Genomic DNA, 27,938 nt, shown 5'->3' with positions numbered 1-27,938 from the left:
ATTTCTGCACGAGGTGTTCACATCGGACGTGGCAGTTTGCGAACTCGCTGGCATTGAAGCTCTCGTGGAGCGGTGGCGACACTACTCAATGCATCTCGGGGACGCGCGCATTCGGCTCGAGAGAGTAGAGTCGGTGGCCCCAGGCATTATGACAGCCACCGCAAAGTTCAGTTTGACCACATCGGAACTAGTGATGCGGCGCCTGCTTCCTCATCTACCGGAGGTCGAGCCCCAAAGCAAGTACGACGCTCTTCCGTCGACTGTGCGTGACCGACTTCTGGGCAAATCGCTCAATTGCAGTTTGTACGTGGATTTCTTCTTCGACGAAGAAAATGGTCGCGTAACGCGATTGGAGCCTAAGCTTGATGCGATACCAGAATTGTTTCGGATTCTGGGGGATCTCGACGACGTGTCTGAGGTGTTTTCCGTCCCAACGAATTCGACGAAGAGCGGTAGATTGAGCTCCCATCGGCAGAGTTTGGTTACTTGGCGGTCCTACCAGCAAGCATAAGAAGGGACACACAGAGAATCGTTCGCACGTCGAAGTCACCGAAACAAGGGATGGATATCTATCTAGCCAAATAAGTTCATTTCAATACGAACAATACATGTTTGCATCCTCCTGAATAGTCGCTGATACAGTGCATATTCTTATTGCTAATCACGCACTCGAGTGAGATACGGGTATTCTCAAGTACGCCGATCACGTCCTCCACGTTTCCTACCACCCGGAGTAAAGGACTCAGCAGATCAATTTTGGTTTCCAGACGCACGACACGCTCACTGTTTTCATCGAAGAGAGACGTCATCGAACCGTGGCACTTCAGTCGCTGGTCCAGAAACCGCTCGTACAAGTTGCCGCCGTTAGCCCCACCGTTTTTCCCGTCTAGATTCGGGAAAATGTGCTTTAGCGTCAACTCCGTCATGGTCACACTCAGCTCCACCCGCGCAGCCATCACACCAGCAGACACGGACTCGACTCGCTTCAATTGCAGGTGAGGGTCGCCAAAGCACTGCGAGTACAGGCGCAACTGCTCCATCAGTGCGTCCACGCCGCGCAGATCACCCATGGCGGCATCGTGCGCGAACGCCCTCTCCAACACAGCCAGAATCTGTCGAGTCTGCGGGTGGCTCATCATCTCTCTCGTGCTCGTCATGCACCACGGCGACCGGAAGCAGTTCTCGAGCAGGTCGAAGACCTCGGCCACGATGCTCCATGGGCTCTGGCTGCTCCTCTCGCGCGACGACAGGTCTCGATATCTGCGCTTCAAGTTGTTGACTTCTTGGTGCAATTGCTTGACGCTCTTCTCCAAGTGCACCTGAGCTTCCCGTTGCTTGTTGCGGTACCGGGCTTGGTTGGCGCTGCACTGCTCTCGGCGACGGACCTTGATGTCGTTGGAGAGTTTGCGCTTGTGCAAGTCCACCGGCTTCAAGCGAATCTCGTCCGACAGAATTCCTGGTAACGTAGCTGCGTTGCCAGGTCGACTCGAGTGAATGTCTGTCTTGGCGCCATTCAAATGGAGAAGGGCGTCCGTAGTATCGTTATAGCTGCTGTGGGACCGTGCATAACGAGCGATTCGGGGAATCTCCATGGTCTTCGAGACTTCATACGGATGGAATGCCGACTTGGCCCCCTCGGCACGAGAAAGACCGAGGCCATTGCCTAGTTTTCTTGGAGCGAAGGGTTGGTAGTTCATCGGTTCTGGGGCAACTTGTGGGGTGAGTCGGCAGATTTCGCTCTGAAGTAGGTACAGTATCACGTGGCGTTGAGAGAGAATGTTGGCATCGTTGATCGCGTGAGGATGGTGCCGGATCTCGAACGGGTGATTTGAAAGTAAACCTGCTAGCCTGACGACTGCCGCAAACACACTTCCGTTTTATGAGATCGAACTAGGATCATACCGATATTCACCATAAGTTTGTGTCCAGTTTACCCATGGTCATCACCGTGACTAACTACATTGCCCAATGGCCAAGACAATGATGCAATTTGCCATCGTAATCGCGATAGGATGCGCACATGCAAAAGCTCATTACCGCATCGCCCCTGTCCTAAGCGAACTGCAATGTACACAGATTACGGTACATCTGTTGCCAAGTCTCAGAATTAAATGATAAAAAGTAAAAGTTATAATAATTCTTGGTATTTTGGACCAATCAGGAAGTATGGACACGGCAGGAATTGAACCCGCGTCCATCCGCATAAAATTGCTGTGCTCGAATAGACAGCTTGTGTCTGCGCATGAACCGACAGCGCCATGAATGAGACGCCTTGAAAATTGCGAGGGAAAGTCCTTCGTCGGCTGCAACTTCCACCGCCTTGTACTTAAGCATCTGGCACGAAACAGGACAGCCATCCTTACGCATAGAGTTGATCCACAGCACAATATCACCTTCAGCGTCACTAGAGAGGACGGTGCCCTGTCCACTGTAGCGTAGATTCTTGAGGTGACCCTTTCCTTCATCACAGACCGCTACAATGTGGCCCTGTTGCTTTTTCCATTTTGAAATCTGCTTCTGTTTCCGCAGAGTATCGGACTCGCTGCAATTTGGGTAGAAGTGTGGTATAGCTTCGTTTACAGAATAGCCAGCAGCCAGGAATTCGAGATGGCGGCGCTTGTGCGTATAGTCGACTGCAATGCGAGTGCAGCGCTTTGGCTTTTTGCCGGTTCCTGTGGTGCGTGGTCTACCCATAGCACTTTGAACACTGAGACCGAATGGCTGGTGGCAGCCTATAATTAATTAGCTGGTCAACATGGAATTTTAACTACAGACATGTGGTGTCAATGCATTGTTTTCATTGGCTAAAATAAAAATTCGCTTAGGACAAAACTTCGCTTAGGACAGGGGCGATGCGGTACATTATTTTACTACATCGCATAAAGTTCATATTGTACTGTATAGAGTATTTTTTTTTGTTTTTTGGGGGGAGGGACCAAGAGGCAATCAAGGATGGCAAAGAATTCCACTGCCATCAGAGATGCCACGACAAACGGCAATCAAAGATGCCAAGCACCCTCTGTCATCAGTGATGTCGCGATAAAGACAACTATGCCATTGATACCAGAGAGGTAGCAAAGCTTAACGGTGTACAAGCAGCACGAGCTTAAACCGTAGCAACCAGAGGGATCTCGAGGCAGGAAGCAGTATGAGATTCACCGAACACACGATAGGTTTGGGAAGGTGGCGGTCGTCCGTAACCAACCGCTCCGAGTGCTTGGTTGCCCGAACCCGACCATTTGCCACTCAAAGCCAGGCTTCGGTTAACCGTGGTTGTCCGGGATAACCACGGACAACTTGTCCGTGGATACGGCCAAATCTTAACTGTGCGGGTATGGTTAACCGTTTGTGACTTCTGCTCTACACTGTAGTACAACGCGTGCAGGATCTGTAGCAGATTGGTTCCAGTAAGACCTTACTGGATGACAGTAGAGTAGTAGGTACATGTATTGGTTTCCGTTGCCGTCCACAAAGATTTCGTCAAAAGCTCCTGCAGGACGCTTTGATCTCGCTTTTATAACGCGCACTAAGAACTCCAACTGTAATTTTGTACATTCGATTTTGTGCGGTTACAGTGACTACTATACACGAGAGCCGCACTATCCTGCATCCTCGCCTTTAGCGGCCGTATCAAAGCGCAGTAGCAGTACTCTTATCGTTGTGCATTCTACAGGTATGAGAGAAGTTTCTGTAACATTCATGGTACTTATTAGCATTTTGTCGTAATTTAGCTTGCTGCGCGCGCATACCGGTAGTGATATGTAAACCAGTTGTACAAAGAGCAGGATCGCGACAGGCACGCGAGAAACCCAGTTGCGGCTAAACACGGCGTTTAACACATTACTGGTATCCATACTGCCTCAAACTCGACGGTGCCAGCTAATACAGAAGTTATAATAGTCTCGACAATGGAAATCTCTATAACCTCAGCGAAGCACCTACCACAAGTGCATCCTTCTACGCAGAAGTTGCCCTCGCTCTGAATTCCTACCAGTATTGGCCGATTTCCTAACAAAATGTTTGTTTTGTACGTACGGTTACTTTCCAGTACATAGAGTTGTTCCACTTTACTTGTGCTACCTCACTCATCAGTTGGTAATCCTTACCTGTAAGAGTCCAATGGGCTCTTACAAATAGGAAATGATGCAAAATACAGGTCTATGGCCAAGTGCCTTAAAGGTGCCTGTTGGCCGAAGCGGAGTGATTACCGTGGAAGCACTTGCTGATTTACCAACCAAAGCACCCGCTCCTTTCTGCTGGCAACTAGAATTCTCGTCCTACTTCTGTCAGCGAATGGGCGCGAACCGTCCAAGGAGTTGCTTCTTACATCCGTCGTCTCCATAGACTTGGAGCGATGAGCAGTAAAGCGCAGCGCGAGACGATCGCCAGTTTGCGGATGTAGCCATCTGCGATCAGAAAAATATGTGGCGCACACCACGCATCATTTGTGTGTTTCGGCTGGTGGACGACAAGAAGAATGGCCGACTCGAAGGTGCGTCCTCCTCCTCCTCTTCTTCCTTCTTCTGCTCCTCCTCTCAAGGAGTCTAGGCACAACGACACCTCTAACATCCGCCCTTTTGACCCGCAATTGCATGCAGGCTCTGGACCAAGTCAACTCGGACCTGAACGTAAGAAGGCGCTGCTGTATCCTAGCAGACCAGGGACCCCGCAGTCCGCAGCAGCTCACCTTTCTTCTCTCTTCTCTCTTCCTTCTTCTCTCTCCCCTCTTGGGCCTCTCCACTGCAGAGCGTGCTGAGCCGCATGGACGCCGTGGAGAAGCGACTGGCGGCCGAGCAGACGCAGCTGGACGGCCCCGTGGGCGGCGCCGACCTGCGCGAGTACCAGACGCAGCTGCTGCTCAAGCTGCGCGCCATCAGAGGTGCGTCGCAGCGCCCAACGGAGGAGGCGTGGACTCTGTCTGTGCTCACGCCTCTTGTTGCTGCTGCCAGACACGATGCAGCGCGAGGGCTCGAGCCTGGAGCAGCTGCGCCAGGAGCGCGACGCGGCCCGCAGCGAGCGCGACGCCCTGCAGAAGCAGGTGGACAAGCTCCACTACCGCGTGCAGCACCTCAAGCAGCACGTGCCCGTGCCGTCGCCCGCGGCCATGCAGCTCTAGGGCCATATCCCTGTCTAAGCCAATAATGACGTGCTTGCTGGTACAGTGTATCAGCTCCCGCAGATTTTTCGACATGTGTTTCTATACTCGCTCCCACTTGCAGTTGGCGCTCTGCCCCGTCAAAGCTGATTTCTCCATGGCCAAGACGGACGAAGCCGAGCACGAGCGGCGCGCGCTGGAGCTGCACGCGGCGGCGGCCGCCGCGCGCTCCGCGGGCGCCAAGCCCCAGCTGCATCCGGACGAGGCGGACGCGGCGCTGGGCGCGCGGCTGTCGGCGCATTTCGGCGGCGCGCAGGAGCCGGACGAGACGCCGCTGGCGGCCGCCTTGGCCGCGGCGCCGCGCGCGTCGCAGCGCGCGCTCACGCGGCGGCTGCTGGGCGACCCGGCGGTGGAGAGCTTCCCGCGGCTGCTGCAGTTCCTGCTGCGCGTGCTCATGGCGGCCCACGCGCGCTCGCACGAGTCGCACGAGGCCGACGCCGAGCCGCAGGGCTGCGCGTTCGCGCACAACGCGGCGCAGGCGTGCGCGCGCGAGGAGCCGCCGCCCGAGCAGAGCCAGAGCCAGAGCCAGCGCGCGAACGGCGTGGCCTTCGCGCTGCCCGCGCGCTTCCACGCGTGCCTGGCCGCGCGCTACGGCAGCGTCAAGCGCCTCAAGTGCGAGGAGGTGTGGCACGGAGACCACATGGCCTACCGCTGCCGCACGTGCGGGCTGTCGGACTCGAGCTGCATGTGCCTGGGCTGCTTCGACCCGGACGAGCACGAGGGCCACGACTTCCGCGTGTACCGCTGCTCGTCGGGCGGCTGCTGCGACTGCGGCGACCCGCTGGCCTGGCGGCCCGAGGGCTTCTGCAAGCGCCACCGCCAGCTGCCGCAGACGCCGCAGACGCAGCAGGCGCAGACGCACATGCACGCGGACGAGCGCGCCGCCGCGCAGATGCTGGTGCGCCAGACCATGCGCTTCTGCGTCGACGTGCTGCGCGACGTGCACGCGGCCTGCCTGAGGCCGCACGGCGCAGACGGCGCCGACCCGTTCTACCCGAGGCGGGCGCTGCCCCGCACGGGCGCCACGCGCTCGGCGCTGCCCGCCGCCGTCAAGCTGCGCGTGGACAGGCTGCAGCACACGCTGGCCTGGCTGCAGATGCTGTCCATGAGCTGCCTGCACTACCGCAACATGATCTCCGACACGTTCTTCGAGGAGCTGCCGCCGGACTTCCAGCTGGACGCGGCGGCGCCGCAGAGGCCGTCGACGTCCACGGAGCAGCCAGTGCAGGAGGAAGCAGAGGAAGACGACGCAGACGTGGACGAAGGCTGCATCAACCACGGGCCGATGCTCATGCTGGACGTGTTCCTGAAGGCAGGCGTGCTGCTGCCCGTGGAGACGTGCGACGTGCTGGGCGTCCTCTACTTGAAGCTGCTCTTCGACCAGTCCTTCAAGCAGAAGTACACGTGCCACTTCGTCGAGTGGTACCCGCACTTCATTGAATTGTACCTGGCCGCCAGCGACGAGAACAACGAAGACGGCATGCGGAACCTGTCGCGGTTTATCGACCGATTATTTTGCCAGCTTTTCCACAGCAACGCGCAATTACGCGAGCTGGAGACGGTATTCGCTGCGATGCGACCTACGTTTAATTCAGGGGAGGCGCGTGGACAGCGACGGCGGCGACGGCGGAGACCTCACCATGCTCTAGGAATTCCAGCTCTAGCGACCGACTCGACTCCCTCATCCTGTGTCGAATGGCTCATGGTGTTTTTGCTGGAGAAACTCAACGATCTGTTCCGAAGCACTCTTCGGTTAATGACTATCCTGCCGCAGCCGCCGATTGATGGAACTGCGACTGGAATCAGCAGCTCAAGCTCAAGTACTTCTACCGTGGGTATAGGAACAGTGCCAGAGGCCCCTCCTGTATTGCGGACAGTCCAAGCGGTGGATTGCGGCCGGAACGTGTTCAAGAAACGAATTTACGCTCGATTATGTTCGGACCTGCGGACTCTTCTCGTACATCCCCAGATTGCAGCTGAAGTATTACTGCGCTCTTTCCGATGTATTGGTGGAGACGACGTCGCTCTCCACGGAGCGTCGGTGTACGCACAGCTTATGAAAACGTTCGAGTTGCTTCAACAAATGGATTTGCAGACGCGGCATATTCACCGACATATCGAATACGAGTCGCAGAACTGGACATTTGCATTCGTGGCAGACTACGAGTTGAAGTTGTTGCTCAGTGCTTTCCTTACGGGTATCCCTGCATGTTTCTCCCGTGAAGTGTGGCAGAGCATCACGACGGGGGAAAATAGCTGGAACCAAGGTGCAACGGGAGTGATCACAGGTGGCACCCCACTGAACCCGCTAGAAACAGACTCGTTTCGACCCCTTGCGTTAGCGCGAGCAATTCTGCAACCTGTGCGAGCGGCTTTAGCACAGTGGGAAAATCGCAATGGACGCCCCGAATTTGTACCAGCTGTTGACTTGTCTACAGCAATAGCTGAGCCTGGCGAGGCAGCAACTGAAATACAAACAACCACGGTTGGTCAGCTGATGAAGTACTACGAGCAGGGCACTGTCGCTCTCGGAGGCGCAAGCGCTAAAAGTTTTCACTTTCCGCTGCACCACATGTATGCAGCTCTGATTCATGCACTGTGCGGTGTAGTGCGCCCACAAACGATGGACGATTGGTATGAGTTGTTGGGCATGGGTTCTGACAAGCGGAAGGACTTGGCATTTTGGTACAGCACACTGGATCACCCTCTGCGTGTGCTTCTGTTCTCAAGAGAAATCAAAGCTGGTCTCTGGGTACGAAACGGTGGAGTCATGCTGCAGCAGTTGATTCACTACCACTCGAAACACTGGCGGTACTTCGGTCTGCACTCGGACTTGTTTCTGTGTCAGCTGGGAGCTAGTCTCCTTCCGCACGGGAGCTTCACGCGACTATTCTTCCACCAGTTGCCGTTTGGCGTCCGCTACTCAGCTGTGCTTGGATTAAGCTGTCAAACACCTGAGAAGGTGGATAGCAATAACGCCGCCACCAGTGCTGACCGCAGTCGCGAGCTGCGTCAAGAGCTTGACGTGGTGGAGGAGGCGCTGCGCCTCTTTCTGCAGCTTGTGCTGGCACCCGTCAAAATTGCATCGGCTAGCTCGCCTGAGACAGCTGCCGTGTGGCTTCTTGAGCGCGAGATCATGCATTGGCTGACGCTGGGTCCATTCACGCGAAGTGAGCTAATTATGCGAATAGATATGAAGCTGGTGGAGCAGATAAAACAGCTTTCATCACACGAGTGGGCGGAGTTAGAAGAAGAGGAAATCTTAACGCATGTGCTGGAAAATGTTGGAGTGTACGATGATCCAGCTGGAAGCAGCAACGGCACTCGAACTTCCCGGAGTGGCAGCCTGCTAGGCTATGGACTCAAGATGAGCGGCTCATGGAAGCTAAAGCCCGAGCTGTGGTCACAAGTATCGCCCCTGTTCGAGTGTTTCACACCTTCCGAAGCACAACAGTGCGAGCAAAATATCCGCAAAAACCTCCCAAAGCCACGCGACGAAGGAGATATTCCTACAGCGTCGATCATCTTGCCGATGTTGCCACGGCCGCAGCATGAAGGACCAAGTGGTGTGGATATGCACGGGGTGCTTGCCGAGACAATGTTGAACTCGTCATATATGACCAGCATTTTGCTCGTTATTTTTGAAAATTACAGGCGCAAAGCTACTGCACAGCGAGATCAGCGAGGGGAGAGCGAGGATCCAGACAGCGTATGCTCGGTCACCAACGAGAATCTGCTACTTGCTGCTTTGCACTGCTTGTATGTAGCAGTCAAGATGCTACCAAACTCTCACCAAGAAGAGCGTCAACAAACTGTGCAAGCGTGTGATGATGTAAGAAGAAGATGTGGCTTGGACGACATCGCCGAGTACTTCGATGAAGAGAGCAGTCTATTCATCAAACTGTGCACCGATGTACCCTTGAAAGATCGAGCGAGCCATGCTGATGAATGCTCGGTTGAATCCGATGAAAAGGAACCAGCAACGACCAGCCTGCTATCGCTGTTGCTATTCCTCTCTGAGCACAAAAGCGGGATGGAAGATGCTCAGCCTGTGGTAAATCTGATTCTTGGATCTGTACGGGAGAAATCGTCGGTTTGCGCGGAATACATGCATGAAATAAAGCGCAAACAACAGGCTGCACAGTCTGATACCACTAGCGCGAATGGCTCCAAACAGGATAACTCTTGCCTAGACAGCTGCGATGACAAGCGTGATGAGCAGCCAAAACTTACCGCAAAAGAGATGATGCGGAAACGACAGCAACAAATACTGGAGAAGATGCGGTCTCAACAGATGCAGTTTTTGTCTGCTAATGGCGATGTGATGGAGGACGAGGCAAATGGAGGCAATCACAACGGTGTGGAAAATCATACTGTGGAGTTGGATACAGATAGTGACAGCTACGATGAAGCCATGGACTCCGATGAGGACGTGGAAGAGGACCACGAAGAAGAAGATGAGTGGGGCTTTCCTACTGGTCAGGTGGACGTACGTTTATATCTAGACCATGTTTCATCCGCTATCGCCCTGATGCGAGAAAAGCAACGGAGATCCCAAGATCGTAGGCGGCGACGAAGGCGAAACACTCGAAGCTCATCAATAACGGCAGAACACGACGACAGGGGGCGGTCGTCTTCCATAAGTTACGAGTATGGCTTAACGGACGAACAGTCTACTCAGGCTGAAGAGTGCGGACTTTGTCGTTTGCCGTGCGATCCTCGCTCGCGTGAATCGTCTTACGGCTTTGTCGGTATGATTCTGCCAACAAATATGCCGCAGAAAATCGAGAAGGGATCTACTAGCGTTTCTAGCGCAGACGTCCGACCCGTGGTATCATCGCGACTACCGTCGCTACGCGTCCTAAAACCGGGAACTACGGATGAAATGCGCATGCAGCTAGCGGACTGCGTAATCTGGAGTTGTGGCCATGCCATTCACCACGCATGCCTAAAGGCCTACCTGGTGTCTCTGTGGAAACAAAAGCACGGGCGCAATCCCCTGGAAATGCCTAGTGGCGAGGACCGCCTACTAAGCGAGCGCGACATGGAGTTTGTGTGTCCGATCTGTCGCCGACTTTCCAACTGTTTGGTCCCGCGTGTTTCGCTAAGGGAAATCCGGGAGCGGGCGTCGGTCAATGAGCTGATGAGCGCTGAATTCGGATCAGAAGAAGAAGAGGAGGAAAAGAAGGATGACGGCCAGGACCCACTAGCCTTCCTTCAGTGGCTTGACACGCAGATGAGCTTTCGCGATGACTCCCCTGTCGTTAAGCGGCGGCGCTCGAGGACGCAATCGAGTTTGCGTTTACGGCGTCGGTTGCTGTCTTCAGCATCCAAGTCTTCATTGTCCCCTGGCCCACGATCATCCGGAGGGTCTGTGTCATCGCCCGGAGGCATTGACTCCACCGAACAGGATGTGAGTGTCGAGCGCGAAATTGGTGCTTTCTGTCACGAAGTTGTTCTCCGGTCTGTGCGCGCGCAGTTGTATTTGCCAACACTGCTGACGAGCTCAATAGACGACGAAGGCAGCTTGGACTTGGAAATGCAACAGCTTAGCTCGGAGTGCGGTGCCCAGACCCCGGCGTGGCAATTGTTGCTGCACTGCTTGGAGGTGCAGCTACGCGTGGTGGCGCGCGAGAAGACGTTGCTGCAGACTGATGCCGTCGACTCTTTGCAGCTCCGATCGATGCGCCAGCTTGCAGATATCACGGCGGCCGCTGTAGCGTTCTCAACCCCGAGCTCACTGGCGTGGACCGTGGTGGAGGCGCCTGCAGACAAGCAGTTTGAGAGTGTCATGACAAGACTGAACGGACTGATTTTCGGTCAGCAAGTTCTTTTCGAGGAAGACGAAGACGCGTGCAGCACTAAATGGAGCATTCGTGACCAGCTGCAGGCCGGCGATTCTGAGGATGCGACCGATTCAGCTTTAGTGGGCACGCCCGTGTTGTGCCATCCGCGACTATTGACGTGTTTCGCGATGCGTATTATGTGGAGGCAGAGCATCGCAACACCAAACGCCGATGTAGCAGCAGAGCAGCTACTCACTGAAGCCTTCTTCTCCGCGCGCGTATTATTCACGGCTCAAGTGCTGCAGGCACTAGCCTATCTCGCGATGCAGGGTGGTCAAGAGACTTCGTCACACGAGCACGAGCATGTAGAAGCTGCTGGAAAAACCAAAGCGGAGATTCGCGACTTCGAAGAAGTGGAGTCGCTTCGCGACGCATCGGTGTGGATATCACTGATGCTGGCGCGATCTCGCTTGATGGACAGCAAGTCCGTTATGACGTCTGAGGCTAACCCAGCGAAGAAGTGGAACGGCGCAGCGATGGAGGAGCAAGTTAGCGCGTTGTGTTTACCACTAGCCCAACAGATGCTCCTACTCATGGACGTTGTGCTGCCGACATCTCATCAACACCACAGCGATAGCAGCCAAGGGGATGGCGATGCCAAATCTCACGTCTCACCCGAGTCGTGTGCAGTGTGCGATGGCCTATTCCCCTCGGCATCAACGTCGACGTCCACCGGGACGCCTTCAGCGTCTGCATTGCTGGACAAGTGTCTGCGGAGGCTCCATTTACCTCCTCTGCGGCTCTTCTTCCATCGGCAGATGTTCCCGTCAAGCCAGCGTACATTGTGCCAGCTCTGGGGTGCGCAGCTTGAGGCAAAGGCTGCTGTTTCTCGACAACAAGCGCGATCCCAAGCTCTCGTAGTAGGTGGCTCCCCCACGCAGGTTGACGCATTCCCATTGCAACGACAAGTTCTGGTGCTTTCGTCTCGCGCTGCAGCCGTTGCTTCTGCAGGCGCGAACTACCAACTGCTCATTTCGCTACCCCGAGTGTACATGGATTTGTTCATCCGCTACAACGAGAAGCCCACTGGCGTCTGCCAGCAGTGTGCACAGATCCCGCAGCACCCGGGGCTGTGCCTCTTTTGTGGCGAAGTGCTGTGCTGCTTCTCCGCATGCTGCGAAGCGAAGGAAGGCGGCGGCGTGGGTGAGTGCACTCAGCACGCCCAGCGCTGCGGCCTTGGCATTGGTGCCTTCCTGCTGCTGCGTGCGTGCACCGTAATCCTCTTCCTGGGGAACGAACGGCGTTGCGTCTGGGGCAGTCTTTACGTGGACAAGAACGGCGAAGAGGACCCGTACCTGCGTCGCGGCAAGACGCTGTACCTGGACCCGAGTCGCCGCTTAGCGCTGGAGACGCTGCTGGTCTCGCACAGCTTCTCGCAGAACACCGCCATCCTGCAGAACACTTCGCGGCGGGATGGCCGTCGGTACTGAGCTGCATGACACGACACGACATGATATGACACGATGTTGAAGTGATGAACTGCAGCTTGAAGGTGTAGTAGAGACCCCACAATTGTAATGATAGCACGACTTCCTGAACGCGCACATACACGCGCATGCCGCCGATCGGTTTCTCCTGTACAACGATCGTTCTGGTCCGCGCGAGGAGAGCATTCACGTCTCGAATAAGCAGTTTCCACTGTTCGTCGTGACCACGCAACGTGGAGGTGTCTGCACGATGAACTGAGCGTTAGTGATCGAATCTCCGTCGTTCAGCAGCGCGTTACGCTGGACTTGAATCGTGCAAACAGTGCACGCGGTAAAGTGGTATCCCATGGCTAATCCGCGGGGATTATTAACACCGGGCAACGGTCTCAGCTCAAGATTCCTGTCAAGATGGCACGGCGACGGCCTCCGCGCGCTTCCAACCCGGACGACAGTCTGCATTTTGCCAGCCACCCCGCACGCCCCACCAACGGATTCCTGCGCAACGCCATGGTCTCTCTCGTCGCTATCGCCGCCTCCGTTGCCCTCGCAGTCGTCACGCGTCTCCCGTCGCTGCAGTCGGCTGACGCTGCTTTCGCTGCTTGCGCCGAGTCCCCCGCCAGCCCAGGAGACCGTCGCACCAGCACGACCGAGCTCAAGGTGGCCACGTTCAACGCCGCGTTCCTGTTCCTGGGAACCGAGTCGCATCAGCTTTCATGTCCAGGAGCTGACTGCCCGTGGACGACGGCGGCCGAAGCCGAGAGTCACGTGACGCAGATCGCTGCGGTCCTCAAGAGCCTGAACGCCGACATCGTGCAGATCAACGAGGTCGAAGACTGCACTGTGCTCGAATCTGTCATCACGAAGCTCGCGGCTCTGGGCGACTCGACCTACAAGCCGTACTTGGTGAGGGGCACGGACACGTCCACGGGCCAGAACTCGGCGCTGCTGACGCGCGTGGATCCTGTCGTGAACCTACAACGCACGGAGGTTCGAGCCACGATCCCCGTTAGTGGTTCGACGTGCCCGAGCTCCAGCGGGTATTCGAGCTCCAAGGGGGTTTCGAAGCATTTCTACACGACGTTCAACGTCACGGGCTTCTCCAAGCCGATCACGCTTGTGGGGGCGCACCTGCTCGCCAACCCGGAGAGCAAACCGCGCTGTTTCGAACGTGAGGCGCAGGCCACGGTCCTCGCCAATCTGGCCAACGCCGCAGTCGAAGAGGGTCACCACACCATCATCACTGGAGACTTGAACGACTGGTCCTCGGACGTGCTGGACAAGAACAGCAACGCGCCGATCAGCGCGGTCCTCTCCATCCTCGCAGGCGACAACTTCGTCGAGGTGGCGAGCAAGGTGGCCCAGTCCGACCGCTACACCGAATGGTACGACGAGGACAATGACTGCGTGTACGAAGACACGGAGGTCAGCAGTCTGGACCACATCTTGGTCTCCAAATCGCTGTCGACTGCGCTCACGAGCGTTTCGTTCAACCACGACCTGTACACCACGTCGTGCAGCGGCTACAACAGCGATCACTACCCCGTCTCCATTGTCTTGAGCAAGGTCTAAGGAGAGCATGTGGACAAGTTCCAGTCATTCGTCAAAGTAGGTTGTGTGATAACACGTCAAAACAAAGACTTGGTCACAACGTACATGGTTTCATGTTCATAGCTCTCACATCGGTTACTACTCTAGCTAAAGACGTCTAAACGACCTCCAAATTCACTTAAACGATCGCCAGCGTCTCGTCCTCGTCGTAGCCGAACTCAGACTTGTACTGCTTGAAAATACGCTCGATCTCAGCGACATATTCCTCATGAATAGCACGCACCTCGTCATCCGTCGGGTTGTTAGTGTGCTTTGTGGAAATGGGTTTTCCGTACACGAGTCCGTAGCGCTTTCCCTTAGCCGGTGCCTTGGGCATCCACCAGAACTTCCCCCAGAAGACGAGCACGGGGATGCCCAGCGTCTTGCGGAAGAAGTTGATGACACTCTTGGGTGGATTCCACATGCTGTAAAAGCAGAAAATCAATTGTCAATCGAGAACAGGCTCAAGGGAAGCTAACATCAAGAGGTTACATTCTTGTAGAGCCACTTCTCGCCGAAGACGAAGGTTGGCACGAGATCCGCACCATTGTTCATGGCGAGCTTGATGAATCCGAGACGCTTCTTCAGCACCAATTCTGTCTGTGCAAAAACGTACTGAATGTCAGTCCGGTGTACCGATGACTAACTGAACAAGTAGAGACTCACCACTCTCGAGATTGGGTCTGTCTTAAATATTTCGGGCACACCGCCTGGGTAGACGATGATGCTACTGCCCTCCTCTAGTACCTTCTCACCCGTGGACCGTGAAGCATCGACGCCACCCATCCATAAACACAGCTCGCGGCCTAGCGGGACGTAGTACATTGCTGAGGCACCGAGAACTGGGCACAGTACGAACACAAACTGTGAAATCCACTCTGCAAACAATCGATAAGTGAAGGAAGTACTTACGTCGAGTCTTGATTCCTGGGAACACATCAACAAAGTTCCGGCCCGAAACCGCGATTCGAGAGAGGACAAGAATCCCGTGGGGGTGGAAACCGAAGATGTACTTCTTCGTAGGATCAAGTTCCTGTTCGCGGATGATTTTGATACTGCTTGACGAGCAAAATGTAGAAGCATCAGGACACAACACTCTGGATACGCTCACGACAAAGTTGGCGGCGAGCGTACCGAAGGAACTTATTCATGAGTCCCCAAACACTGGATGTACGCAAGGCTTCCCACTCCTTCCCTTTTCCCGTCTTCTGTGCGCCACTGAAGAACGAGGGCAGATACAGCGCCACCATTGCGGCAGACACGTAGTCAAGGCCGCGCTAGTGCAACCACGTTAGGACACAGGATGATAGAAGGTTGCGATTTAGTAGATATGATTCACCTGGTGCAGGACGTAGAACAAAACTAGAAATGGCCAGCTCCACACGAAGTAGTGCGCCGTCACGAAGCTGAACACGTCGGTGAGGGCGTCCTGCATCCATCGGGGCACCGTACTCTTCTCCGCGAAACACCCGACGGACTCGTAAACCAAGACGTCGCCCGGCTGTTGTGGTTTGCCCCCGTGACTCTCGGCATCTTGCATTTCTGGATTCGGTGCCATCAGGCGGTCAAATTTGAAAGTGAAGTTCAAGAAACACTCGTCCTCGTCCAGCTTCCGGACCAGAAGTGGTGTGTGAATCATCACGATTCTCGATTATGACATGATACATCTTGCGCAAGCTTCTACCGTAGCCTGCTTTGTATCGCGTCTCGGCTAATCCGCCCTCGATAGCATGCTAAATGATGGCCAAAGTCTCGTCCTCTTCGTAGCCGAACTCAGACTTGTACTGATTGAAAATACGTCCAATCTCAGCAACGTACTGAGAGTGAACAGCGCGAACTTCATCATCCGTCGGGGTCTCGGTGTGCTTTACGGAAATGGGCTTTCCATACACGAGCCCGTAGTGTTTGTCCTTGGTAGGCGCCTTGGGCATCCACCAGAACTTGCCCCAAAAGACGAGCACGGGAATGCCAAATGCCTTTCGGAAGAACTCTGTGAGGGCCTTAGGCGGACTCCACTTGCTACAAGGACAGCAAAAGGTGCATTAGTTGAGTGAAACAGACAATGAAATGCAAGTAACAGTACGTACTTGTAGAGCCATTTCTCGCCAAACACAAACGTAGGAACAAGGTCTACCCCTTGACGCATCGCAAGTTTGATGAACCCGAAGCGCTTCTTCAGAACTAGCTGAGTCTATGAAGAGAATTAGCCCAGCGAATAAAAGTTGGTCAGTAAGATGTCGTGAACCCGAAGTTGTGCACAAGCACGTACCTCCTTCGAGTTCGGGTCTGTGCGAAAAATCTCCGGCACACCGCCCGGGTAGACGATGATGCTGTTGCCCTCCTTCAGTACCTTCTCGCCTGTGGAACGAGAGGCGTCGACACCGCCCATCCATAAGCACATTTCGCGGCCTAGCGGGACGTAGTACATGGCCGAAGCTCCAAGGACTTGGGCACATCCAGAAAGAAATCGTGCGATGAGATTCAAGCCGACGGAAAATGATCCGCGACATTCACGTGCACTTACGCCGGTTTTTGATGCCTGGAAATACATAGTCGAAATTGCTGCCGAAAATTGCAACGCGCGAGAGCACAATGATTCCGTGAGGATGAAATCCGAAGATGTACCTCTTCTGTGGGTCCAGCTCCTGCTCGCGGATGATCTTAATGCTATCCAGCAACGATAAGCATATTCAATCGGTCAGATCGACGCTCTACTCTCATGCGCATTGAACAGCGTACCGAAGAAACTTATTCATGAGTCCCCATAAGCTGGAGGTGCGAAGAGATTCCCAGACGTTGCCTTTTCCTGTCTTCTGGGCGCCGCTGAAAAACGAGGGCAGGTAGAGTGCCACCATGGCGATGGACACGTAATCGAGTCCTCGCTGCTCATCCATTCATAATAATGGAAAAGTTTACTATGGCTATCAAAGACAACGTCGAGTAAGGAACAATGACTCTCACCTGGTGTAGGTAGAAGAAGAGGCCAAGGAATGGCCAACTCCACACGAAGTAGTGCACAGTGACGAAGCTGAAGATATCGGTGAGGAGGTTTTGCATCCACTCAGGCACGGTGCTGTTCTCAGCAAATAACGGAGGCGCCTCGTAGACCAGCATGCCCTTGTGTGAGTCCTGGTCTTGACGAACGTTTTCCTCCTGCGTTTTCGTGTCCGGGTCCATTGCGCTGTCGCTGTCAAATTCGAAAGTGAGCACCAGGTAGAGCTGTAGTGACCGAGGTGAGATTGATTTCGACCGTGACGGTGGCACTCCAGAGCGTGAGACGTAATAGACCAGCTTGACTTCAGTGCATAAAATGACAGATACAAGCATGCCTATTGTGATCGCGTGCGGATGTTTTAAGTCTGTGGCTTTGAATGCACCCAGCTAATCGAAATGACATGCTTTGAATGACGTCGCGCCCCACGCGATCGCTGTTTGCAGCAAGACACTGAACGCCTTATGTACAATGCGTATGCTGTTTACTTTGCCGTTGTGAAGGCTACGGTACTCGACTCCAATTTATGTTCATGGACGTGATTTCCTTTAACAGTCTCAGGGTAGAACTCCATAATTCAATTCACTTAAACGATCGCCAGCGTCTCGTCCTCGTCGTAGCCGAACTCAGACTTGTACTGCTTGAAAATACGCTCGATCTCAGCGACATATTCCTCATGAATAGCACGCACCTCGTCATCCGTCGGGTTGTTAGTGTGCTTTGTGGAAATGGGTTTTCCGTACACGAGTCCGTAGCGCTTTCCCTTAGCCGGTGCCTTGGGCATCCACCAGAACTTCCCCCAGAAGACGAGCACGGGGATGCCCAGCGTCTTGCGGAAGAAGCTGATGACATTCTTGGGTGGATTCCACATGCTGAAAAAGCAGAAAATCAATTGTCAATCGAGAACAGGCTCAAGGGAAGCTAACAACGAGAGGCTACATACTTGTAGAGCCACTTCTCGCCGAAGACGAAGGTTGGCACGAGATCCGCACCATTGTTCATGGCGAGCTTGACGAAACCGAGCCGATTCTTCAGCACCAGTTGTGTCTAGATGCAGAAAAAACGACGTTGCAGTCACTCATACATATTAATACGCCCACGGACCCATAGACCAAATTCGAGCTCACCTCCTTGGAGTTCGGGTTTGTCTTGAAGATCCCCGCCACACCGCCAGGGTACACGACGATGCTGTTGCCCTCGTTGAGAACCTTTTCGCCAGTTGCTCTCGAGGCGTCGACCCCGCCCATCCATAAGCACAATTCGCGGCCTAGTGGGATGTAGAACATCGGCGACGCTCCGAGGACTACCAGACACGACGGAAGTATGTGAGCTCCTAAGACCAACATGGCTACCGACACTTTAACTTTTTAACGTACTTCTGTACGTGATGCCCGGGAACATGTCCTCGAAGCTGCCGCCGAAGATCGCGATCCGGGAGAGCACGATGATTCCGTGGGGGTGGAAGCCGAAGATGTACCGCTTGTTGGGGTCCAGCTCCTGCTCCCGGATGATCTTGATCCTGTGCACAACGCCAAAGACATCAACTCCCTTCCAGCCCGCAGTTGCCATGGTGACAAAATAGTCGATAGATCTCCTACCTGAGGAACTGGTTCAGCAACCCCCACAGACTGGAGGTGCGGAGGCCCTCCCACACGTTGCCCCTGCCCGTCTTTTGGGCCCCGCTGAAGAACGAGGGCAGGTAGAGCACCACCATCGCGAAGGACACGTAGTCAAGGCCGAACTGGTTTTGAGGTTGGGTATGTTGCACAGGACGGTGAGCACTGACTGACTTACTGAGGTCGATCATCATAGAGTAACGTGTGGCAGCTGTACACCTTGTGGAGGACGTAGAACAGGACGAGGAAGGGCACGCCCCAGACGAAGTAGTGCAGGATCACGAAGCTGAACAGGTCGGTGGCAGCATTTTGCAGCCACCGAGGCACGCGGCTGTTAGGCGCGAAGAACCCGGGGGCGTCGTACACCAGCACGTCCTTGTTCTGCTGCTCGTGGCTGTCCGCGATCGGGTTCGGCGCCATCGCGAGCGAGTGAGTGAGCGGCACCGTTGAAAAGGCGAAGTGGCCGGCCGTCTGAAGATCTGAGACTCTCCGAGATGAACGCAAGCCTACCACTCTACTGCCCCGTTCGAAGCGCTGATGAATCCGGCCGGGATCTGAGTCGACAACGCCCCAGCATTCCACGACGTTGATGACTGCTGGAAGCCACCAAACGAATGCGGTGATGGAGGTCGATGGCGTCAGGAATGAATAGCAGGGCGCTCCTGAGGGCACGACATGGATATGGTAGCCATCTGGAACCAGGAAGCAGGATCGCTGTGGTTGTGTCCATTTACAGGCACTCGGTTACTCACTGCGCTGGAAGCCACACAGCATCGCTCCAATTCCCATGGCAGCGCCTATTCTGATGCTGGAAATCTGTTTGTTGCGCGATTGCGGAGCTCCGCTAATAGACGGTAAAACACACACGCTTCCTCTCAAAGCTGCAGAGCCGGTGGACGATTCTCGCTTCCGGTTGCCTTGCATACAATTCGCAACGAAATGACCAGCTCCATGTACGAGAAATTTATTTACATATTAACGAACTACATGTAGACTACACGGTGTTGTCATAGTGATTGCAGCTTCACGAGCATTGCTTGAAGCAACTCGGCGTCTATCTACCCTGGTGCCCTGCACTATCCCCCCCAGCACGACACCCATACGGACGATATTGTGGTTCAGGTGCCGTTCGAACGCTGCAACGATGCGAAGCCTGCACGAACCTACAAGTTCCGCAGAGCTTCCATCCTATCGACCGCTCTCCTCACTTTGCTTTTTGCCTGGCACAGCTCCAGTAACTTCTCGATCGGATATCTATCGCGTAAAATGTGGCGTCGATTTGGCCTGCTCGCCTTCTTCCTCGGTGCGTCTCAATGCGCCATCGCTGCCGCGGATAACAGCAATGGCTGGCACATGTCGCCCGTCAGGGTCATCCAGGCCCGCGTGCAAGGCGACGCGCCCGTGTGGAACGCGGAGGCTAAAATGTGGCTGTCCAAGTACGGCGACACGACGGAGCTGACCTACATGAACAACCTGGACACGGTGAACACGGCGTCCGTGGAGGGCGCGCTCATGTATGTGCAGGCCGAGGGAATCAACGTGAACGAGCAGTCGGTCAAGTGCCACCGCAAGAACGACATGCAGTACGTGGTCTTCTACGAGATGACCATCGTGCAGCCCACGTACGGCATCAAGTACTACGAGAGCCACACTCCCCCGGAGTATGGAGACTTTGTCGCCATGGACGGCGCCAAGTGCACAAACGCCGGATCCGATCTGCCGCAGAGCTGCAAGATTTACAACGGTTTGGACGGTGAGAAGCGCATTGGGCCCATGGTCGGGTGCAATCCGCAGGGATCCGACCCGCGTGCGCCGTACCCTGGCAACTACTGGTTTTCGTATCCCAACTCGTGCGTACAGAAGTACCGAGCGGAGAAGACCGATCAGTGCCGTGCAGAGTTCCCAGGCGGCCTGTGCGCCTTGGGAGTCCAGCCTGATGGTGACAACTGCACGTTCAGCTACAAGATCCTGGGATACCTGAACATCGACGACCTGGTCGGTATCACCAACATGGGCTTCAGCAACTACCAGCAGTTCTGCGAGAGCGGCGGTGTGGAGTTCAAGGCCACGAACACGGGCAACGGATTCGAAGTGGAGCAGTGCATCGACTTCTGGAAGAACCCTGGCGACTCGAGCGCTAATGCGAACCGTGCCACGCAAATGGTGGCAACGTATAACCAGTTGGCTACCAACGGCACTAGTGCTAACATGGAGCCGCTTCCGTCGGTTGAAGCGCTGACCGCAGGCAACCCCAAGTGCTACCAGAACAGTGCCTCGTGTGCCCACGCTCAGTTTGGCTGCAGCCGCGGCCAGTACTCGCAGATCTGCTCGGTGTGCTCTGCCGCTGCCGATGGATGCGTGACCGCACCCGCGGATTTCTCGTTCCCGGAGCTGTCGGCTCCTTAATTGAGCTAAATGTAGGGAAAGGGGAGGTGCAGCAGCTACCAATGCAAGCACTCAAGGTTGGGCTTTCTCGACTACAATGTACAAGTATAGCGGCGTGTCTTGCGATATCGGCGACCTAAAAAGCCTGCAGTCTCTCCAGTACACACTGAAATGTACATTTCAATGAACTACATTTTGTTGTTGGACTCAATCCGTCCATACAGATTCGCAGAACACTTTAATTTGTTAATTTCGAGCCGAATAACTTCGTTCTGTACACTCGCGGTCGAGAAAGATACGTACGTAACTTTCGATCAGGTGACTCGCCTCAAGCAAGGAGTTGTCTAGCAGGAAGCACTTGCCTAGATTGTGAGGAAAAGCTTAACGAGCCTTGACTAATAAATTGTGAATGCATTTCTCCACATTCACATACAGATGATGTCCTACGCATCTGCGCCAAAGCTGACCACGGAGCGGCATCCGCTCGAAGCAGGTGTGGTGGTCGCAAGGCAGCCATCTGCGTGTTCTGGTGGGTGCAGCCACACAATTGATGTTTGTGTCCCAGAATGCAGCACCCGATTCTGGTAACTCAATTCCATGCTCAGCCCGAGTCGAACACATGAGGTTGGCAAACAGTGCATTGCCACTATGCATATTCGTTAGCCATTTACAGTAGATTCGGTGGGGCTTTTTGGTGCTTGTCGCCACCAACGGCAGCAGCGCCACCGATTCCTCTAGCCAGTTAGCGCCGTAGGACCGCGCCGTTCCATCGCGCAGGTATCGTATCTGTTAATCACACGAAGAGACTTTGGCTGTTCGTCTGCACGAAGCATGCAAACTGCGCATTATCTGCGGGCGCGAGGCATGCAAAAGCGCAGTATTCAGCGCGCTGGCTCGCCTCAAGAGCCCTGCACTGTCCTATCAACACTTGGGCACGACACTGACCTGGGAGGATAATGATCGAGATGGGAACTTTTTGAACAAAAGTGTGCCCGCCCGATCATCCGGGCACCAAATTCGCATACTCAGCCGCAGTCAAACACAGAAATATCAGGTCGCGGATTTTACACCCACCCAAATTGCTGGACGGCCGCCATGAACCATTCCGGCATTTGCCTCTTTCGAGCGAGATATCTCCCCCGGGCTGCAGGATATCCTACCCAGAATGTGGCGACGCTTCGGTTTGCTCTGCTTCCTCATGGGGGCCCCTCTGAGCGCGGCCTCCAGCGCTGCGGTGCTCAAGATGGCGGTCACCAAGTCCTCGGACGCCACCACCACCACCACCACCGCCTCCTCGGGATCCTCGGGCGTTGCTGGAACGGTCTCAGCTGCCGACACCTCGTCCTCCTCGGCGGGCACTGTGGGCACATCGGCTACAACGTCGTCGGCCTCTGGTAGCAGCAGTGGCTGGCACATGACGGCCGTCACGTCCGTGCAGGCCCGCGTGCAGGGCGACGCGCCCGTGTGGAACGCGGAGGCTAAAATGTGGCTGTCCAAGTACGGCGACACGACGGAGCTGGCCTACATGAACAACCTGGACACGGTGAACACGGCGTCTGTGGAGGGCGCGCTCATGTACGTGCAGGCCGAGGGCATCAACGTGAACGAGCAGTCGGTCAAGTGCCACCGCAAGAACGACATGCAGTACGTGGTCTTCTACGAGATGACCATCGTGCAGCCCACGTACGGCATCAAGTACTACGAGAGCCACACTCCTCCTGAGTACGGCGAGTTCGTGGCCATGGACGGCGCCAAGTGCACGGACGAAGGTAGTGATCTCCCCAGCGACTGCAAGGTCTACTACGGTCTTGATGGTGAGATGGACATTGGCCCTATGGTTGGCGGCAACCTACAGACGTCGGACCCGCGTGCGCCGTACCCCGGTAACTACTGGTTCTCGTTCCCCAACTCGTGCGCTCAGGACCTTCGTGCCGACAAGACGGACGCGTGCCGCGCCGAGTACCCTGGAGGTCTGTGTGCCATGGGTGTTAAGCCGGATGGCGACAACTGCACGTTCAGCTACAAGATCCTGGGCTACCTGAACATCGACGACCTGGTGGGTATTACCGAGATGGGCTACAGCAACTACACGGAGTTTTGCGAGGATGGCGGCGTGGAGTTCAAGGCCACCAACACCGGCAGCGGCTTCGAGGTGGACGAGGCCATTGATTTCTGGCTGAATCCTGGTGAGGAGAGCGCCAACTCGAACCGTACGACGATCATGGTGGAGATGTACAACGAGCTGGCCAACAACGGCACCAGCGAGAACATGGAGCCGCTACCGTCGGTCGACACGCTGACGTCGGCCAACCCCAAGTGCTACGAGAACAACGCTGAGTGCGCCAGCTCGCAGTACGGCTGCAACCGCACCCTGTACTCGCAGATCTGCGCGGTGTGCTCGTCGAAAGCTGACGGTTGCGAGGCCGCTCCGTCGTCGTTCTCGTTCCCGAAGCTGACGCTGCCTTCCAACTCTTCGACTAACAGCTCGTCGGACGCGACCAAGACGGGTTCCTCGGGCAGCCCTGTGTCTGCGACGATGGCCGCGGCCGCTGTAGCCCTCGTGGCCATGGTCGCCAGCAGTCTGCTGTAAGCGTGAGGTGCTGTATCTTTGTACATGACTTTGCTGTTCATGGTGCTGCCAACGTTGCTGCCTTCGGTGACGTGAATGGACATCGTAGACCTGTTCGCGCTCGAGCAGCTTCGGTCTGGACTCGTTGGCAGCGATTCGTAGGGTTTGCGACTGAAATCGAAGTAAATTCAAGTCCCGGTATCGGAGAGATGACCCAGGATCAAATGCTCGCTATCATATATCTTCCATATTACCACTCCGTGCTGCTCTGTTGGCTTTCAACACGACTAACGAATCGCGAGTCCTGCATCCGTCAGAGTGAACGACGCATCGGAGCCCCTTTTTGGCGTGACCTCGAACAGCCCACGAACAGCGAATTGGCCCCACCCAAAACCATAACGGAGACCAGTCCCCAAAGGTGACTACTGTATCAATTTACTCTTCGGTCGGTGCGGAGACCGAATGATCCGAGGATAGTGCTCGCACCGAGTCTGTTTTGCTGGAAGAGTGCCTGCTGAACCATCTCTCCGAGCAAAACTTGACTTTCACCGAGCTAACCATTCTGCCCCTGCTTGGTGATCGCCACGCGGGCAGTCACTTGCCGTGTTCAGGCGAAGGTAACGCTGACGGCAAGTGAGCTCCGCCACGCCTCTGCGCGGCAATCCAGGGCTGTAATGAGTTACGGGTAACTTCAACGCAGCCGAGAGAATCGAGTTGGCCAAGTCGGCTGCAATAGGGCCATAGGGACCGATACTAAGACGTATGCCGCAGCCTTATGCCGCGACTATGGCAAGCCTGTTATTCGTCGCATTGAGCAGCCACGGCCGGCATAGAGAAATCAACCGCGGGCATGTTCAACGAAGGAGGAGCGCTCGGCGTGTGTTACCGATACCGATACCGCCACTGCTGCTTGCCGCTCGGTCGTCGCCTCCGCCGGGCATGCATGGAGCGCTGGCTTGCGCCCCGACAACGACAATGGGGCGCACATGGCGTTGCACCCCTCCCCCAGCTGCCGCGACTGATCGACGTCCCGCCTCAACCCCTCGGACGGCGCAACGACGTCAAGCAAACGACGCGCGCGCCCTCTACCGCTAATTCCGCGCCTAAAACCTCGACTAAAACCGCGTCAGCCGGAAAAATCCGCCCGCGCAGCCATCATTAGCATCCACTTCTCTCGCACCCAGTATACCACCCCAAAGCAGCAACCAGTCCCCCCCTTTTCCAGCCCCCTGGAATTACGAAATCAGACGTCAACATCAATTTCTACTGCGGCAAATCCCGTGGACACGCAAAGCGCCTTCCGAGCCTCATTCTCCATTCCGCTTTGTCCTGCAGAGACATCGATCGGTCTACCTACGAATTAGTCACTGAGGTACTAACGACTGTACATACCACCATGTGGCGCCGCTTCGGACTCGTGTGCTTCCTGCTGGGCGTGCCGCTCAGCTCGGCCGCCAACCTCAAGCTGGCCGTGACCAAGTCGGCCGGCTCGGGCTCCGCGGCCACGGCCGGCACCGTGACGACCCCGACGCAGTCCAGCGGCTCGTCGTCGCTCGCCTCGGCCAACGGCGGCTGGCACATGAAGGCCGTGACCACCGTGCAGGCCCGCGTGCAGGGCGACGCGCCCGTGTGGAACGCGGAGGCTAAAATGTGGCTGTCCAAGTACGGCACCACGACGGAGCTGGCCTACATGAACAACCTGGACACGGTGAACACGGCGTCCGTGGAGGGCGCGCTCATGTACGTGCAGGCCGAGGGCATCAACGTGAACGAGCAGTCGGTCAAGTGCCACCGCAAGAACGACATGCAGTACGTGGTCTTCTACGAGATGACCATCGTGCAGCCCACGTACGGCATCAAGTACTACGAGGACCACGCGCCCGCCGAGTACGGCGAGTTCGTGGCCATGGACGGCGCCAAGTGCACGGACGAGGGCAGCGACATCTCCGACGACTGCAAGGTCTACTACGGCCTGGACGGCGAGCCGGACATTGGCCCTGTGGTGGGCAGCAACTTGCAGACGTCGGACCCGCGTGCGCCGTACCCTGGCAACTACTGGTTCTCGTACCCCAACTCGTGCGCGCAGAAGCTGCGTGCCGACAAGACGGACGCGTGCCGCGCCGAGTACCCTGGAGGTCTGTGCGCCATGGGCACGTCACCCGACGGCGACAACTGCACGTTCGGCTACAAGATCCTGGGCTACCTGAACATCGACGACCTGGTGGGTATCACCGAGATGGGCTACAGCAACTACACGGAGTTCTGCGAGGATGGCGGCGTGGAGTTCAAGGCCACCAACACCGGCAGCGGCTTCGAGGTGGACGAGTCCATCGACTTCTGGGAGAAGCCGGGCGACGAGGACGCCAACTCGGAGCGCACCAAGAAGATGGTGGAGCTGTACAACGAGCTGGCCAGCAACGGCACCAGCGCCAACATGGAGCCGCTGCCCTCCGTGGAGACGCTGACGTCGGCCAACCCCAAGTGCTACGAGAACAACGCCAAGTGCGCCAGCTCGCAGTACGGTTGCAGCCGCACGCTGTACTCGCAGCTCTGCACGGTCTGTTCGTCCTCGGGTGACGGCTGCGAGGCCGCCCCCTCCACGTTCTCGTTCCCGGACCTGAAGCTGCCCGCCAACGCAACCAAGCCTTCGTCAAACGACAGCTCGAGCTCGACCAGCACCGAGGCTGGCTCGACCACTGACAGCGCCCACGCCCTGTCGGACGGCAGCGGCAAGAAGGGAAGCAGCAATGCCGCGTCGACGACGACGGCTTCGGTTGCTGTGGCCCTCGTGGCTCTCATTGCCAGCAGTCTGCTGTAAGCGTGGGGTAGCTGGCATGTCCTGTCCTATTTGGAAATTATCTTGACGCCCCAAAACGATTCTGACTAAGAGCTCGCTCTGATGGCAGGAGTGTTCATAGTGGCACGTTAGATCTGACGAGTTAGTGACCGCAATCAATACACTACTAACACCAAGTTAGGCTAAAGCAATTCAGCGCAGCTTGCTCGAGCATGTTGAAGGCAACAATCCGCCGGACACCTTGACCGGAAAAGCTTTACAGAACGTGATGCTGGCTTATCCCGATGGGCTGCCTTGTGGCCGATTCTCGCTATTTTTTTTTGTCATTCTTCATTTTTCGAGCAAGCAGTTCGATGGCGGATCAGAAGACTCGAAGAGCTTCAAACTAGGAACAGAAATCGCGGGGCCTTAACGGTGAATGAGCCCCCTGGACTCTTCAAGCCGAGCACCTGTGGATGCATGCCCTACTTCGCCTGGGGTATACCGTCTCTCATGCTGTTCTACTATCTGCACAAGGTCTGATGCACTGCATGCATGGTTCTCAATGCTGCTAGAATATAAACTGCAAGATCGTTTTGCTTGTTTCAAACAGAAAGGGTACAGCTACGTGTCTATCGCAATGGTGGCGCTCTATCTGCCTTCATTCTTCAGCCGTGCCCAGAAGACCTACAACGGCAACGTCTGGGAACATTTTCGTACGTCCAGACTTTGGGGGCTCACGAATAAGTTCCTCGGGCACGTTACAGGTTTGCATGTAAGCACGAGAAAATAAAAACAACTACATACCTTACATGTACTTGTTTTTATTTTCTCATGTTCTTTCGAATAGGATCAATATCATCTGTGAGCAAGAATGAAAGCCCAAGAAGTTTATCTTTGGTCTTCATCATCACGAAATATTCGTTCTCTCACGCCTTGCTATCTGTGTAGGAAATTTTGAGCGGATGTTCCCTGGCATCAACATTCGAGGTAATTAATTCGTGTTTTGTGACCACCTACCGGGATCTCACTAACTGTTGCGGTGGTGGCAGTTCTCGGGGCATCAGCGATGTTCTACGTCCCGTTAGGGCGCGAAATGTGTCTTTGGATGGGCGGTGTCGATGCTTCGCGGTCCACAGGTGAAGAGTTACTGAAGAAGGGCTACATCATCGTCATCTACCCTGGAGGTGTGCCCGAAATTTTCAAGACAGACCCCAACTCGAAAGAGGTATGTTGCTGCCTTCTTGAAGCCTAGGGTAACGTATACTCGAAGTATTCATCCATTGTCTATGATGCCTATCATTTCCGCAGACGCAATTGGTATTGAAGAAGCGCCTTGGATTCATTAAGCTCGCAATGCGGGAAAGAGCTGGCCTCATACCAACATTCGTCTTTGGCGAAAAGTGGCTTTACACGTAAGTGTACACTAGATAAGTGTCTGCATCTCTTCTATATCTGACTGCAAGTGCGCTTGTCGTGACGTATGGAGTCCACTCAATAGCGTGATCGGCTTTTTACGCAAGGTTCTTGATATTCCCGTACAAATATTTCTGGGTTAAGTTTCCCAAGCCCCCAGAAGCTACGG

The 27,938-nt window shown here is 55.4% G+C and overlaps 9 protein-coding genes across 9 annotated transcripts; 6 read left to right on the top strand and 3 right to left on the bottom strand.

Moving 5' to 3' along the window:
* Positions 1-4,477: 4,477 nt before the first annotated feature.
* IUM83_11437 (uncharacterized protein) lies at positions 4,478-5,116 on the top strand (the record flags this gene model as incomplete). Its single annotated transcript, XM_067935995.1, has 4 exons — positions 4,478-4,492; positions 4,599-4,628; positions 4,747-4,879; positions 4,950-5,116. 4 exons carry the CDS (start codon positions 4,478-4,480, stop codon positions 5,114-5,116), a joined length of 345 nt encoding a protein of 114 aa, XP_067781800.1.
* A 73-nt stretch (positions 5,117-5,189) lies between these two features.
* On the top strand, positions 5,190-12,431 carry IUM83_11436 (putative ubiquitin-protein ligase of the N-recognin family; the record flags this gene model as incomplete). Its single annotated transcript, XM_067935994.1, has 2 exons — positions 5,190-9,644; positions 10,770-12,431. The coding sequence occupies 2 exons, from the start codon at positions 5,190-5,192 to the stop codon at positions 12,429-12,431; spliced, it is 6,117 nt and encodes a 2,038-aa protein (XP_067781802.1).
* Positions 12,432-12,836: 405 nt separating this feature from the next.
* Positions 12,837-13,997, top strand: IUM83_11435 (endonuclease exonuclease phosphatase; the record flags this gene model as incomplete). The annotated part of the gene is made up of 1 exon (XM_067935993.1): positions 12,837-13,997. One exon carries the CDS (start codon positions 12,837-12,839, stop codon positions 13,995-13,997), a length of 1,161 nt encoding a protein of 386 aa, XP_067781715.1.
* Positions 13,998-14,154: 157 nt separating this feature from the next.
* IUM83_11434 (Diacylglycerol O-acyltransferase) lies at positions 14,155-15,555 on the bottom strand (the record flags this gene model as incomplete). The annotated part of the gene is made up of 6 exons (XM_067935992.1): positions 14,155-14,440; positions 14,524-14,615; positions 14,682-14,857; positions 14,928-15,070; positions 15,150-15,292; positions 15,355-15,555. The coding sequence occupies 6 exons, from the start codon at positions 15,553-15,555 to the stop codon at positions 14,155-14,157; spliced, it is 1,041 nt and encodes a 346-aa protein (XP_067781716.1).
* A 193-nt stretch (positions 15,556-15,748) lies between these two features.
* Positions 15,749-17,192, bottom strand: IUM83_11433 (Diacylglycerol O-acyltransferase; the record flags this gene model as incomplete). Its single annotated transcript, XM_067935991.1, has 6 exons — positions 15,749-16,034; positions 16,103-16,206; positions 16,285-16,460; positions 16,540-16,682; positions 16,755-16,897; positions 16,977-17,192. 6 exons carry the CDS (start codon positions 17,190-17,192, stop codon positions 15,749-15,751), a joined length of 1,068 nt encoding a protein of 355 aa, XP_067781712.1.
* Positions 17,193-17,593: 401 nt separating this feature from the next.
* Positions 17,594-19,043, bottom strand: IUM83_11432 (2-acylglycerol O-acyltransferase 2; the record flags this gene model as incomplete). Its single annotated transcript, XM_067935990.1, has 6 exons — positions 17,594-17,879; positions 17,951-18,054; positions 18,135-18,310; positions 18,384-18,526; positions 18,606-18,748; positions 18,843-19,043. 6 exons carry the CDS (start codon positions 19,041-19,043, stop codon positions 17,594-17,596), a joined length of 1,053 nt encoding a protein of 350 aa, XP_067781807.1.
* An 846-nt stretch (positions 19,044-19,889) lies between these two features.
* Positions 19,890-21,029, top strand: IUM83_11431 (Bifunctional arginine demethylase and lysyl-hydroxylase PSR; the record flags this gene model as incomplete). Its single annotated transcript, XM_067935989.1, has 1 exon — positions 19,890-21,029. One exon carries the CDS (start codon positions 19,890-19,892, stop codon positions 21,027-21,029), a length of 1,140 nt encoding a protein of 379 aa, XP_067781711.1.
* A 3,944-nt stretch (positions 21,030-24,973) lies between these two features.
* IUM83_11430 (Protease inhibitor EpiC3) lies at positions 24,974-26,395 on the top strand (the record flags this gene model as incomplete). Its single annotated transcript, XM_067935988.1, has 1 exon — positions 24,974-26,395. One exon carries the CDS (start codon positions 24,974-24,976, stop codon positions 26,393-26,395), a length of 1,422 nt encoding a protein of 473 aa, XP_067781801.1.
* A 598-nt stretch (positions 26,396-26,993) lies between these two features.
* Positions 26,994-27,772, top strand: IUM83_11429 (2-acylglycerol O-acyltransferase 2; the record flags this gene model as incomplete). Its single annotated transcript, XM_067935987.1, has 4 exons — positions 26,994-27,069; positions 27,305-27,343; positions 27,406-27,581; positions 27,665-27,772. The coding sequence occupies 4 exons, from the start codon at positions 26,994-26,996 to the stop codon at positions 27,770-27,772; spliced, it is 399 nt and encodes a 132-aa protein (XP_067781762.1).
* Between the last annotated feature and the right edge of the window lie 166 nt (positions 27,773-27,938).

The sequence above is a fragment of the Phytophthora cinnamomi genome (genome assembly GCF_018691715.1).
Source record: "Phytophthora cinnamomi strain GKB4 chromosome Unknown Contig114, whole genome shotgun sequence".
NCBI lineage: Eukaryota > Oomycota > Peronosporomycetes > Peronosporales > Peronosporaceae > Phytophthora > Phytophthora cinnamomi.
This window is presented reverse-complemented; position numbering and strand designations above follow the sequence as displayed.